Here is a 15,883-nt window from a genome sequence, read left to right on the forward strand (position 1 = left end):
GATTACTGCTAGGAACCAAATCTTTGTGTTAGTTGGATAGGTTGGTTGCAAAATCCCAGATTAACAATTTCCTCTTTGTAATTCTCTAGCTTTTGCTAGTTTTTAATTTTATGCCGCTGCTAAAAAACACACATCCATTGCCTATATACTAACAAACGAAATGCAAAATGGTATTTTAGGCAAAAAAAAAAAACAACTATACTGCCAGTTGGTGAAAATAAGAAAAAGACGTTTGGTTTTTAAACCGGTTTTTCCAAACCCGTTCGACTCAAACCGAGTTGAACGAATCGATGGTGAATCCTATACTAACCACCCGTTCAACTTGAAATCGGACTGGTTTAACTCAAATTGTTGGTTTTTTTCGCCTCTTTCCATTAGTTAGGTAGCTTTCATTCTTTTATGACGTTAACTTTTCTTTATTATCTTACTTATTATCGGTTTATCTTTTATTTTAATCTTCAAAAATTGTATGTTATAAACAGGGTCGGTCCATTAGTTTTTATTGCCCTGGGCAAGATAAAAAATTTATGCCCCTATGTTGTATCTGAAGACAAAGGTGATAAATCCTCACCAAGGTTTGGGGTTTTTTTTTTATCTTCAACATTTTGATTTTGATCATTTTTTTCTTCAAAAATTTCATCATTTTTATCTTTATAACATAACTAACATTGATTCAAAATTAAAGTAAGTGATAAAAATCAAATCCTGACATGTTGATAAATGTCATAAAACCCAAAAATGAGGTCTTGAAATTGATTTTCTTTATTCTTAAGGTTATTATCAGAATTATGAGGAGGTGGCCATAACATGATGATTTTCCCAAAATCAACTTCCCCAAACACAAAAATCTCGTACACGACAGAGGTTGTGAGGTAAGAAGTTCAAATGTGGCTCACGTTGTTTTTTATGGTGATAGATAACCCATTGGTATTAATGTGTTCTTGGTTTTGGGTGTGTGTTTATCATATCCAAAAGAACCCACTCTGTCTTGTTCTTGAACTTCTTACATCAAGACCTTTGTATTGGGTTTGGATGAGTGTTTATGTGTTGATTATGAGGATTAAATTTATCTGATCAAATGAATCAGAATCTAATTTTCAAAAACTAATATCAATATTGCAAAGTTAAACTTTCTGAATCAACACACAAAAATGATGTCCTCAACCCCTAGAAAAAAAATCTAAATCAAAATATACTCAGATAGAAAAGTAAATATGCATAAGAAAACAAATATGATGTGAAAGGCAAGAACATATGAACTCAAAAACTCTATAAAAATTAGAAATCAAAACACATAAAAATAACTCCATCCTCCAAACCAAATCCAAACTTTATAAAACCAGAAATCAAAAATATAAAAATAACTCAGACTTATTAGAGAGAAGATCATAAAGATAAAATACAACTTCTATAGATATCGAGAAATTAGAGCAGACTGAAACAAACTTTGAACTCTAATTCTGAAGTCTCGAATTATCGTCTTCATTTTTCACTCTTCAAGTGAAAAAGTCAACGATAGCATTGTAACAGAACGTAAAAAAAATTGGGATATATTGCCACATTGTATCTAGAAATCGATTAAATGGGAGAAAATATCAACAATTAAGGTGTCAAATAGGTAAATATTCACAAAACAGATTAAATAGGGGAGGGCATCATCTATCGTCGACGGTGGTATAAAGATAGGATACACAAATCGCCAAATTGAGACCAAAAAAAGAGAGACAATCAAAGAGAGATTGAAGCTAAAATACCAAATACGATTATAATGAGGGAGACGAGGGTTTATAGTCGTATTTAAGAATCGGATGTTAGAGACATAAATCGATAGGAAACTCATCGTCTTCTACATCGTGATTATTGCATCATCGTTTTTCAATGCATTGGTGATTTCAGTTTTCGCGTTTGTCAATGCATCGATTGGTGATTTCAGTTTTCGCATTTGTCAATGCATCGATTGGTGATTGAAGAATCGCCAATTCGGAACTTTGTTTATTTGAACCAAATTAAGCACCTATACTATAAAAGATTGGGCTAAAATTATGCCCTACTTTTCTTGCTGCTTGGACCTTAGCCCAAGCCGCCCATATATTAGGTCGGCCCAAGCCGCCCATGTATTGGGTCGGCCCTGGTTATAAGCAATTGTCCGAAAGAAAAATTAATCTACAAAAATTGTAGTTTATAAGCAATTGTCCGAAACAATATTTAAGAAATTGTGATTTGTGATCGAGCTGATCTCACAGCTTGTTTGCTTGGAAGTTTGAGAAGTCCTACCATATAGGCATGTATTCTTTTTCCTTCGACAAGTTCTTGGCATCTTTTTTTATGAATATTTTCTGCATAGTAATATTCTTATTTAAAAAAAAAAACATTATAACAAAATGTTGACCGTTTCTATACGTATTCTTGAATCTTGAGAGTTCAATGTTTTAATTGCTTAACCACATATTCATATCTTCTTACATTTTTGAAAAATCAAGTTGTCTTTTTTTTTTTTTTTTTTTTTTTTTTTTTTTTTTAATTGTTCTTATATAAAAAAAATTGTAAATAATATTAACCCAAATGTCTCCAATCTCCATGGATCAACAAATTTACATTATAGTGTCATTGTAAGTTCGTAATAGAAAAACCAGACTTGAACCTCAAACCTCACATATTAAAATCATCACATTTTTACTGTTAAAACAAACATACAGAAACTTATTAACCAAAAATTACAATATCTGAAATCCACACAATAAAACAATACTTTATTAAAATTTTCAACACAAGAGAATACTACGAACCAAAACCCTAACACACACCTTGAGTTTTCTTCTTATCCAAGACGAACTTCCTCCACGCGTCAGTAATCTTCCTTGTCACCTCGTGTTCAGCATCGACTGCTGCCACCGACATTCCATTTTCTTCTGACACTGTCTTCTTGGCACTCAACCTGGCTGGCAACGTATCAAGCTCATGAAGCACCTTCGATATGTCCACCACAAGTCTATCTGCTAATGTCCTTGAAAAATCTTCTCTAACCACCACCCTGAGAACCGTGACATGTTGGGCATCTGGTGGCATCGTGTAAGCTGGCACGATCCACCCGAACCGCCTCAACATATCTGATATCTCAAACTCGGTGTGTTGACTGTGATCCTTTAGTGAAAATGCTACGAGTGGGACACCGTTGTCTTTTGAGATGATGTTGAAGCGTCCGGTTTTTTCAAGTCCTTCCTTTAGGACCATTGCATTTTCTTGACAATTTTCCATAATGCTCTTGTATCCCTAGTAAGAATTCATACAAATAAATCGGTTAAGTAACAGGTCAAGAAGTTGGATGAAATAAAGTTGAGATCAAATTCTATAAAGCCATTGTACTTTTCTTTTAGTCTATTTAACCATTCGGAATTTTTTATTCTGAAAGTTTGTTTTTTTACAAAAAAATAAAAATAAAAATAAACTCTACATGTAGCTTTGAATTCTATATAAACCACTATAGTTTGAAATTTGTTCATAGCCACCAGAAAAAAGTTTTTTTTTTTATTATATAACCATTAAAATTTTGAATTTCTTACAAAAAAAAATTAACCCAAAAAAAGATTTTTGCAATTCACTAGTGATGGTTTTTTTTTTTCCTTAACGAAGTCTGAAAACTAGAAGAGAAAACACTGTAGCCTCCGGTGTAGAAAAAAGTTGTGACATGATGAGATGGATAAAAAATGTGCTGCCATTTAGTAATATTGACCTAAGAATTTCTAGGCAATTAAGGAGTATGTGAAGCGGTTTAAAGATGAAAACTAACCTCAAAACCCAAGCGAATGAGTTGATAGTATTGAGCAATGATTTGACTAGAACCTGAAAAATAAATTCATAAAACTTGTTGGTTTATATGGTTGAAGACAAAGAATCCACTATTAAATTCTGTTAAAGTCGGTTGAAAATTGTTGTAACCGATTGATTTATAAGTTTACCTTTGGAGAAATTGAGGGTGAAAGTGGGTTGATCAGCACCAAGATAATTAATATGAAAGATAAGCTCATCGGGTAAGTCTTCTTTGTTCCTCCAAATCACCCACCCGATTCCAGCATACACAAGACCATACTTGTGACCACTAACATTTATACTCTTAACCAATGGCAATCGGAAATCCCATTCCAATTCCGGGTAGATAAATGGTGCAATAAATCCCCCACTTGCAGCATCCACATGAATCGGAGTATCCCACCTACATACATTCATTCCCATAAGATAATAAAAATACATAAACATAATTTCAAATTATATTGTATTTTTTATTTTTCAAACGTACCCAGTCTCTGCATTTTTCTCAACTAAGAGATCATTCAAACGCTTAACATCTTCAAATTCACCGTTGAGGGTTGAACCCAAAATAGCAGCGACACAAATTGTGTTTTCGTCAACCATCTCCACAGCCTTTTCAGGGTCCATAACATAGTAATCATCCCTCAACTTTACTTCTTTCAACTCCACTTCAAAGTACCTTGCGAATTTCTCCCAACATACCTTGAAAAAACAAACAAATTGTATTTTTAATTTTCTTTTTTACTTTTTATCAACTTTTTAATGTATTGATCATTAATGAAGTGAAATATTGGTTACTTACTTGAACATTGGCACCAGTGACAATGTTGGGTTTATCGAATGGTTTTCCTTGTTCTCTCATCTTGTTTTGCCATCTCCTTTTGAAGGCTAATCCGGCTAACATGATTGCCTCAGATGAACCTACGGTCCCCACTCCGACTGCAGTCTCGGTTTCACCAAGTGGCGCGTTGAACAGATGTGCTATCATGTTCACGCAACGATTCTGTATTTATTTTAATTTACAATAATATGAATAAGAACTTTTAATATATTCTCAATCAAAAACATCTACATGTTATTAACTAAAATAACCATATTTTAGTGTTACTCATTGAATAAAAAAAGTCCTTGAATTCGTGAGGGGGAAAATTTGCGAATTTTATTCATATATTCATGAGGTTGGAAAAAAATGTTAAGATCTATGTTTCAAAAAAATGTAAAAAGTAAAGTGAATTTTTTATGATAGAAAACTTTGTTGAGTTTTGAACCCACAACATAAACCTTAAACGCTTTAACCATTTTTGCTACATTTTATAATTTTTATATTTTTAAGAAATATTCATGATTTTGAGAATTTTCAACCTTACGAAAATCTATTAAACTCACGGATACACAAAAAAATTCACGATTTCATGTATCTTTACAAATTCACGAACATTAACAAGATTTTGTTAGAAAAAGTGTTTTCGTGTGAAAAAAAGTAACCATGTGAGAGATACGCGTTAAAAATATGGTTATGTTGATAAAATGATCTTTGAATAATGGTGTGAATTCGGTGGATATCTCGTATTTTTTTAATCGTAATATGGATTAGAATAGAATTTGTTGAGGATTTGATTCTTAGGGGATGATCTTTCTTTCTAAATATAACAATCGGATGATAGTGCTTTAATTAATTTAAATAATTTACTCTTGTTAGTTTAACTTTATTGACAATGGGGTTGGCACTATTATTGCTCTCATGATTTAAAATGACGTTCGACCCCACCACTTCTTATACACGACTATCTGTGATATGTCTCTTTAATCAGAAATATTAAATTATGAAACGTTATAAAATTTTCAATGGCAACATGTTAAATGATAATCCCAAAATAGGAAGTTACACTTTTCCTAATACCATGATGCATCACATGTCGATAATTTGACTAATGATCTTAAAGTACACTCTTAAAGCGATTGAATATTTCTAAAAATAAAAACACTTTATTGTGATATACTTTATTTTTTTTAAAGCCGTTGAAGATACCAATGAAGGTGCACGTTAGTAAGATGGTATACGTGGCATCTGGGGATTGGGACAATTGGATATGACAGTGGATTGGGGTGAAATGGGCGTAATTCATGACAATAATTGGGTATACCAGCATGGCAAATGACATGGGATATATTTATATTTACGTCAAATCGGATTTGATCTATTTATATCTTTTTAAAATTAAAATATCAGTTTAAATGATGATATTTTTGAAATTATTGCAAGGGGAGAAAAGGAGACAGGAAAATCATTTAAAATCTAAAAGTTTTGTTGAAGACAAAGAAAAAAAACAGAAAATCAGGACAAATCCTAAAGATTTTTATTAAATACTTCTCAAAGACAAATTGCATTTAATTTTTTATCATATTTACTTTATGATACATATTTTAAAATATGTATATTAATGTTGTAAATAAAAAGGTGATTAAATTATCAGTTGAAACACAAAACTCAAAATCAGTTTGCACAAACGTTTTAAACGTCCTAGTCACGTTTTTTTTTTTTTTTTTTTTTTTTTTTTTTTTTTTTTGCTGGAGAGTTTTTTTAGGCATCAAGATCAAGATCAGGATTAATATTAATAATAATGCTAATAATGATGATAATAATAATAATAATAATAATAATAACAATAATGAAGAGAATTATAGTTTTATGATTTTATGTAAATCGCATATATATTTTCAATAAGCGTTTATTTTATTTTTATGTTTTCTGTAAACAACACGTTTATAATTTGAAGCGTTAAAAAAAGTTTATTATCATCACTTTTTGTATAAAATAGTTTTATATTATAGTATTTTTATGCATTCTAAGAAAATCAATTAATCAATTACTTCTACTGTTTATCTCGATATCTTCAAATAGAAGTCTTCATTTGTCGAAACGCGTTAGTAAAAGTAATCCATATATATTTGATTCTGTTATTTTTAAATCTTTTTTTTTTTCACATGAGTGTACAAGAAAGTAAAAAGTTAAAACGCTATAGAATAATCCAAAAAATTGTTATCTTATTGTTATTTATTTATGTTTACAAGAATTCCAAAAAATACTGTATGTAAACAGTAATTCCATTTTAAAGATTGGGTTATTTTATAGTGGAACTAGTATAGTTGTATGGACAGATCTATGTTTATAGTGCCCCTATAGTCTACTCTTAAGCAAATAGTTAATTGTTGACTAATAACTTTCATTTTCAAAATATATATCAATTGATATTTCATTTTCAACATAAACATCATCTGAACTTTGAATCGATCCACTATAAAATTGATGAGAATAAAAGTTTTTGAATTGCAATAACAAATTCTGAAAAAGAATTTTGATCCTTAAACCTTTTGTTTTGATGATTTGTAAAAGAAACCCAATCTTTTAAAAAAAGTAAAAAAAAAAAATTTAAGAAAAAAAATTATGATGAATATCTTTACCTTTTTTAAACACGGAACTAGCCCTCCTTTAGAATATTTGATCAAGTAAATTTTTTTGATATAATTAGGAAATATCTCTATAATAATAATTTCATTAATTTAATCGAAAAGAATGGAATCAGTTAAATAACAGGGGAACCCGTCGACAATACATATTTGCCTTTGGTTTAATGAATAATCAAAATAAGAATATCAGAATAAGGACAAATACTATTTTTCTTTTTAAAATAACCAAAATGGCATGGAATGTGAAGGACCAATATAATTGGTCAAATTTACATCAAACCTTTTAATGCGGGATGCCCTATTTCGTGAATGTAAGGTGTATATTTTTCTATAACCATCATAATCCTTATTTCTGCCCAGATAGTGATACATATTGCTGAATATTTTTTATTTTAAAATTGATCAACAATTAGGTTTATAAGTTTTAAGTTTGTAATTACATGTATCTGAATCGATTCATAACTTTGGTAACAAATATTTATATCAACATGTAACACTCGGATATGGAGTATCAACTGTTCTAACATTTTTATATCATCATCATTGACTACATTCAAACATATATTTATCAAAATCGTGTGATCATTTAAATTTTAAATTAGTTCAGATTTAGACGATGACTTTTGATTAATTTCACGCTTTTGTTTATCGTCGATCGACGTCATCTATGATCTAGTCAAGGTATCTGGTGTATTAAAAAACTTAGGGCATATGATCGGAGGAAGAAGAAGAGAGGAAATGAGGATACCTGGAGTTCAGTAGTGACAGGATACTCATCCATGTCAACGTAATTCTTATTAATGGAAGACATGATTAGCTTATCACATTCCGGTTCCATCCATGTCGTGACGAACGACGCTAGATTCAGCCTCGGATTTCCGTCCAACATCAGTTCATCGTTTATTATCTGATACGCAGCCTCCTTCGGAATCGAATTGTCAGGCATCTTAAACCTGCAATCATCAAAATTAATCTCGAAATCAAATTTCAATACAAAAGTTTTTCAGAATCTGTAAGATCTGGTCGATCGGAGGAGCTTGCACCTTGGTAGACATGTGCGGACGTATCGTGAAGCAAACGTCGAGTGCAAGGAGGCATCGGACTCCGACACGGCCTTCGATAACACCATGCTTGTTGTTTCACTGTGTTTCTGTGCGTGTTTTTTGTGTGTTTTTGTGTGTGTGTGAGAGAGAGAGAGAGAGGGGTAGATGGGGAGCAGTTGAATGTGGAAGAAGGAGATCGTGGGACGAGCAATTATATAGCCACACAATTCGGGAGGAAGACACAGAAAAATGGCTGGGGACAAAAATATAAAATGTAGAGGTCCTTAATAGAGTACTTTAATATTACAGGGGCTTTAGTGCAAATTTATGTCGGTATGGAAAGTGGGAACATCTGCTGATGGAATTGGTCGACTTTTTTACACTTAACTAATAAATTTCTTTCATCCCTTTAATTGTGCATTTAATTGTGCTGTTTAATCTTTACAAGTTTGATACTCTGAAACATATTTAACTTAAAAGTCGAAGGACAACTCATGTGCCTTCTTGATTGTGCTTTTATAAATCAATTATATTATGATATAATAACATTAAACTCTTTTTTGATCTTGATTGATAAATTGCTATTCATAGTTGATACAATAAACAATCAATTTAAAATAATAAATTATATTTGAATCATAAGATTTTAAGAATATGTGTTTTGCACAAAAATTAACATCGTTTTGAAAATAGATCGCTACAAAGTAAATTATAATAAAATCACAAGATTTTAAGAATATGTGTTTTGCACAAAAATTAACATCGTTTTGAAAATTGATCACTATAAAGTTGAAGTTTGTAAGATTCGAACTTTAAACTGTTTATTCTGAAATACTTAATTTTCAAAGGGTCTTGACTTTTTCATCTATATTTTTCATTCCTTCACTAAAAACATTATATATTGACATTTTTACCCTTTAGTTTAATTAATAAATAATGAAGATAGAGAAACATAATTTCCAAACGATGCTGATTATTTCTCCTTCCTCCTTTGTGATGCTTCTTTAGCCTTCTCTATACAACATGCTTCTTTCTCCCTCACAAAAGGTAATTGAATATGAATACATTTGTGTTGCTTCTTCCTCCCACTCCAACACCACTCCTTGATCTAGAATTCCCATCAGTATGATTCAAAAATTGACGCTCTCATTGTGTCGTTCATCCAAAAATCGATTGGTGTATATGTGGATGTTCCTATTGGTATGCTCGGATCGATCGATTTATGTGTGTGTTCATATGTAATTCCCATCGATATGCATAATCGAAGGACCATCTTGGCCTAGAATACTTGTTTGTGTGTCTACAATTCCCGTCAATATGTGTTCATCTATAATTACTAATTACTAATTAATATATGTGTGTGTTTGTGTGTTAATCTGGCGGATAGGTGAGTTGTTCTTTGATCATCATAAGTTCTTTATTTAGCATCTATTTTGTATTCTATTCGATTTATTTATGTTTCAACCATCTCGAATGGTTCTTACAAATATTGCTTTCTTTTTCAATGTTGTGGATGTAGATTGAATCATTTGTTATAGTTACAAAGCGGGGAAGACCAACACTATAGTAGCAGAAGCAAGAAAAGTTAATAGATATGATGTTCCAGGCTAAAGACTTTGCAAATGAGAGTAGAGTTTCTCATTCACTCTTCACTTGCAGATGCGGGGACCTTAAAGAGTGAGATAGTTTGGATAGGGGAAAGTGACGGGGAGAGGCTACATATTCTCTTATGTGGCAACATTAAGGGGCTTTTTTTTGTGAAGATCTGCGCAACCACTTTTGTTTGCACCGCACAGACAACGCGCAGACATATGCCCTCACAAAGTGTTTGTTTTTGAAAGTGCGCAGATCAAAAAATGTCTGCGCGAGGTCTTCCTGCTGCAAACATGAGCCACTGTCTTCAAAGGTCTTCAAACCTCATTTTTGTTGGATTAGGTGTCTAAGCCCATAACTATAATTGGTATGTACTTGAATTGATAGCAACACAGTCCTTTTGGGTTGCCCTCAAACCTAACAACTGGACAAGGAAATTATAAAAGGAGAGATATTAATTTATTATGAGATTAATAAATTAATAAAAATGATTTATTAATATGTTATGAAAATAATATATTGATTAGAAATCATAAGATTTAATTAATAGTTAGCCAGAAATTAATTAGAATTAATTTTGGGGTTAAAAGTATTAATTATAAAGTGCAGGGACTGATTTGCAATTATCTAATAGTTGAGTGGAAGGCTCCAGAACCTCCTTGGAAGGAGGTGGATGAAATCTATAGGGGAAACCCTAAGGATTTCGTCCAAGGGGGCTTGGATAAGGCCCTTGGGTTTGCTTAGGCCCTAAGTAAGGAGCATTAGGGTTTTTCCCTAAACCCTAGATCCTTCAGCTATTTAAGGAGCCTTCTGGCTCACTTTTTAGGTCACTGATTTCTTTGGAAGAAACCCTGGCCAAATTGCATACTCCCTCCCCGCTCTCTTCTATTTTCTTTCTTGCTAGTTTGGGTGTGATTCCATTAGAGGCATTACACTTGTGGTGCTAAGCTTCCAAGAAGATCAAGATCAAGATCAAGGGAATTATCAATTGTTTACTATAACAATTGAAAGGTATGTAATTACTAAACCTAGTTTGTAAATTTCGAAAATAGCCTCTCTCCTCTAGGGTTCTTGTTTTGCAATTCAAAGTTGTATGTTCAATAGTTAAAACATAGATCCAAAGTAGGTTGCATGTGAACTTAGGAATTGTTTTCTAGTTTATTTGTTTTACCTAAAACCCATCAGTGGTATCAGAGCCATTGTTGTTTTAAATTGAATTGCTATAATAGTTGAATTGTAAATTAGGGTTTATAGCTATTAAACCCTAAAAGGCCAAATTTTCGATTTCTAGGGTTTTTGGTTCAAAGGGTTTTCGAAAACCCTAGCCTCCATGAACCCTAGTCGAAATTAGGGTTAGGGTTTCCAAAACCCTAGCCTCCTCCCCTTGAAATTTCGAAATATGCTACCCCTTTTAGGGTTTCTTTGTTTTGGATAATAGTTGCCTTATTGGATAATTGAGAAAAATAAGGAAATTATCCTATCCCCATATTTTTAAAATCTAGAAGGGATAGGGATTAGGATTAAATTAATTGTTTAATTTAATTAGATAATCCTTATTAGATTTAATTAATTAATTAAAAGTTAATTAATAAATAAATATTAAATCTAGTTATTTGGTTGAGAAAAATAAGGAAATTATCCTATCCCCATATTTTTGAAATCTAGAAGGGATATGGATCAGGATTAAGTTAATTGTTTAATTTAATTAGACAATCCTTACAAGATTTAATAAATTAATTAAAAGTTAATTAAAAGATAAATATTAAATCTAATTAATTGGTTTATTTAAATTTAAAATTTAATAGTTTAAATTTCGAAAATTTATATAAACCCTTAAAGTTTTAAAAAGTTTAAAACACACATTATATATATATATATATATATATATATATATATATATATATATATTATAATTAAAAGTTAAATATTATATATGTATAAGACTATGGTCAGTCAAATCGCTAGTATGCCTCATTCACGAAGCTAATCAATAAGGGGGTATAAGGAAACTGCCTATAAAATGGTAGTTGAATGGGTGTCCACTCTCACTCACCGCTTCCTTGATTAGTGGAGGGTCGTTAGCAGAACGGATTTGATAGGACAACTACATCTCATTAAAAGTATAATGTTATTAAAGAAAGTACTATAACATTATTTTACAAAATCCCAACTCTAGTTGCTTTGGAAAAAAATGTGAAAAGTATGCTAATCCATGAAATTGCACATTATGCTTTATTGGTCGTTAGTGGAGCGTGTGTGGTTAACCGGCACACTAAAAGGCACTAATAAAGAGTAGTAATGGGTATCTCATAATTGCCATTTTGATGGAACGTGTGTGGTTTACCGACACATCAATAGTTAATGATAAAGACAATGAGGTTACCAAGCACATTTGCATGGTTATTCACATCTTGTTTGTGATCCTCGGCATCCCAGTCACAAATAGAAGAGCATAATTTGAGACTAAAACATGCCATTGAATAGTTTCAATGTATCTCAAAGGATCTAGGAGTTTCCAATACATTTAAAACTTAACCTTCTTTTTCGTTTTTCATGGTGGAAATTAGTAAATCGTCATTTACCTACCTTCAAATATTCTGCAAATTGGATTACGACATCCCTCTTCCAATTTGTGGAATGTTGTGTTGGATCCTAGCCTCGATGTTTCATTTGGGTGTCACATCAAGGATTCTTATCAACTAACTTGAATTTTCTCCCGTTTTGTAGATGTCTGAATCTAACCATGGTCTTCCCGAATCTAAAGGAAAATGATTCCTGCTCAAAGTCTGTTCCACTATGAAGGTGAAAGATCAATCCCTGCCATGTGGACTAACTTGATTCCACTTCCTCCACCTCCTCCCGTTGTTCTCCCAAACCCACAAGACCGAAGGATTGAAAAGTTCAATATCACTAAAGCCCTATTGGCAATGAAACATGAAGATGGTAAAACCGTGTGTGCTCACGTCATAGGGGTGAAATCACACATCGATAGGTTGATAATGTTGGGTGCGACCTTTCCCAAGAAGTTGGCTACGGACTGGGTTCTTCAGTCACTCCCTGAATCATATAATAAGTTTAAAAGATAGTATTATGTGATGGATCTTGACGCCACCCTCATTGACCTAACTTACATGCTTATTGCTGCTAAATCATAAATGATTTGGCAAAGCAATGGAGCATATTTGTTTGGTGAATCAACCAACCATGCTTTCAAGGACATTCCAAAAGAACCCACCTGTTTCTGCTGCCAAGAGAAGGCGTTGGATACAAATCTGCCCTGAGAACCTAAAGAGTCCAAGAGATGGGAGAGTCAAGAAATATGGCTCTGCTTTAGGTAAAATCCACTATCTAACTCCATTAAGTTCCTATTCATTGATTCTTAATACATAATGTGATAAGATTACATTTGAATGTTTTACAGGATCAGAGAAAAGAGAGGAAGCTTGATGGAAAAGCAAGATGAGTCTGATCACGAAGAAATGGATCACCGTCGCATGGATTCAAAGATTATATTTTGAGCTTAGAAAGTTATGATAGATTTGTTAGGAATAAATACATAGTTTTTCAGTTGATTTTGAGATTAGAAAGTTATGATATATTTGTTGGAAGCTACAATTTGCTGGTCAAATTTAGAAGTCATACTAGCAATTATAGTTATAGACTTATCCAAGTGGGAGACTGTTGGATTAGGTGTCTAAGCCCATAACTATAATTGGTATGTACTTGAATTGATAGCAGCACAGTCCTTTTGGGTTGCCCACAAACCTAGCAACTGGACAAGGAAATTATAAAAGGAGAGATACTAATTTATTATGAGATTAATAAATTAATATAAATGATTTATTAATATGTTATGAAAATAATATATTGATTAGAAATCATGAGATTTAATTAATAGTTAGCCAGAAATTAATTAGAATTAATTTCGGGGTTAAAAATATTAATTATAAAGTGCAGGGACTGATTTGCAATTATCTAATAGTTGAGTGGAAGGCTCCAGAACCTCCTTGGAAGGAGGTGGACGAAATCTATAAGGGAAACCCTAAGGATTTCGTCCAAGGGGGCTTGGATAAGGCCCTTGGGTTTGCTTAGGCCCTAAGCAAGGAGCATTAGGGTTTTTCCCTAAACCCTAGATCCTTCAGCTATTTAAGGAGCCTCATGGCTCACTTTTTAGGTCACTGATTTCTTTTGAAGAAACCCTGGCCGAACTGCATACTCCCTCCCCTCTCTCTTCAATTTTCCTTCTTGCTAGTTTGGGTGTGATTCCATTAGAGGCATTACACTTGTGGTGCTAAGCTTCCAAGAAGATCAAGATCAAGATCAAGGGAATTATCAATTGTTTACTATAACAATTGAAAGGTATGTAATTACTAAACCCTATTTTGTAAATTTCGAAAATAGCCTCTCTCCTCTAGGGTTCTTGTTTTGCAATTCAAAGTTGTATGTTCAATAGTTAAAACATAGATCCAAAGTAGGTTGCATGTGAACTTAGGAATTGTTTTCTAGTTTATTTGTTTTACTTAAAACCCATCAATTTCAACCTAAACAAAAAAAAACATAGGACACCAGTTTTTATTTTATTTATTTATTTATTTTGGGTAAAAATGCATTTTTAATGTTTATGACATGAAATCAAGTTTGAAAAATAAATTTATTTCAGCAGCTGCAGACGTTAACACAAATAGTTTTCTTATTGCAGACTGCATACATTTGGTCCACCTCTTCTGCCGCAGAGACTTACAGATGTCGTCCGCATATTGCAGACATTCTGGCTTCGAAAAAACAAACCACACCTAAGCTTCAATTGATTTCTTCCATATCTGACACCATCCATTAGTCTTTCAAGTTTTAATATGTCTTTAACACTAGTGAATCGCTTGAACTTGAAACCAAATTTTGTACTATTAACATTCTTTTTCTTATTCGTATATACAACCACCTTTACCGAATGTTTGAAAACCCCCTTAAATATCGATTCTATCTATGTCATCTAGTATGTTAATCACCTGGAATGTCCTGACCCCGTTCTGCTCATATCTTTGATCTAGTGTTCTTTGTCGTCCGACTTCTGTTCATCCTTAGTCACATGCGAATCTTCCTCAATATCTTTGGGTTGAAGCTGTTTCAACGACTTGTTTTAATCAAAGTCAGTCTTTTATTCATTGTCGATTAGATATCGCCCCATATGAAATCATTAACAACAGGAAACCAAATGTTACTTTTTTTCCTGTTTTTGGTTGCAGATGCTTCATTATGAATCTTAAGGATAATGTTTTGAAAATTCCAGTCCAAAGCTGATGAAGGAATATTCTTAGGTTATTCTCATAATTCGGCGACATACAAGGTGCTCAACTAGCGAACCCGGAAAATTGAAGAAACTTATAATCTCACATTGGATGATCACCATGTCAAAAGATTCGAAAAATGTTTTGAACAAAAACCAATTATTAATGTATCAAATGATGAATCTGAAAGTATAAATTTGTTAGATTTTGATTATGATATAATTTTTGGTATTCCTGACAGGGCTATTGATGCAGAAATTCATGTTGAGGACAATCAGATTCCTGAGGCGTCGAAATATTTTGATGATTCAACTGTTATACAAAAAAATGTTGATTTAAACTACACAACAAATTCTCCAATTCATGTCGAAAGTATGCCAGTAATAAACAATGCACAAGTGGAGGGCGAACACTTGAATTCGATGCATGCAGTTGAGGGGGGAAAACTTTCGAGAACGTTTAACATCAAGGGATTGCAAATGTTGAGGGGGAGAAAAATATTAATGATCCAATTGTTGAGGGGGAGTAACATGAATCTTTGCCTAATCATTCAAAGGATTCACTTGAAGTTTTTCATGACATGAATGAATCTATGTCGAATGTAAGTGAAGGATCGGAAAATGAAGAAATGCTTGAAGATGCACCATTGGATTTTGATCTGGCGTATCCTCCGATGGATAGATGAAC

The 15,883-nt window shown here is 32.5% G+C and overlaps 1 protein-coding gene across 1 annotated transcript; it reads right to left on the reverse strand.

Moving 5' to 3' along the window:
- Positions 1–2,635: 2,635 nt before the first annotated feature.
- On the reverse strand, positions 2,636–8,517 carry LOC145087177 (glutamate decarboxylase). The gene is made up of 7 exons (XM_079025090.1): positions 8,319–8,517; positions 8,024–8,228; positions 4,610–4,810; positions 4,295–4,509; positions 3,957–4,210; positions 3,788–3,840; positions 2,636–3,270 (listed from the first exon to the last, which is right to left on the reverse strand). The coding sequence occupies exons 1-7, from the start codon at positions 8,402–8,404 to the stop codon at positions 2,794–2,796; spliced, it is 1,491 nt and encodes a 496-aa protein (XP_078881216.1). The 5' UTR covers positions 8,405–8,517; the 3' UTR covers positions 2,636–2,793.
- Between the last annotated feature and the right edge of the window lie 7,366 nt (positions 8,518–15,883).

The sequence above is a fragment of the Lactuca serriola genome, chromosome 2, assembly GCF_051521515.1.
Source record: "Lactuca serriola cultivar US96UC23 chromosome 2, Lser_US96UC23_V15, whole genome shotgun sequence".
NCBI lineage: Eukaryota > Viridiplantae > Streptophyta > Magnoliopsida > Asterales > Asteraceae > Lactuca > Lactuca serriola.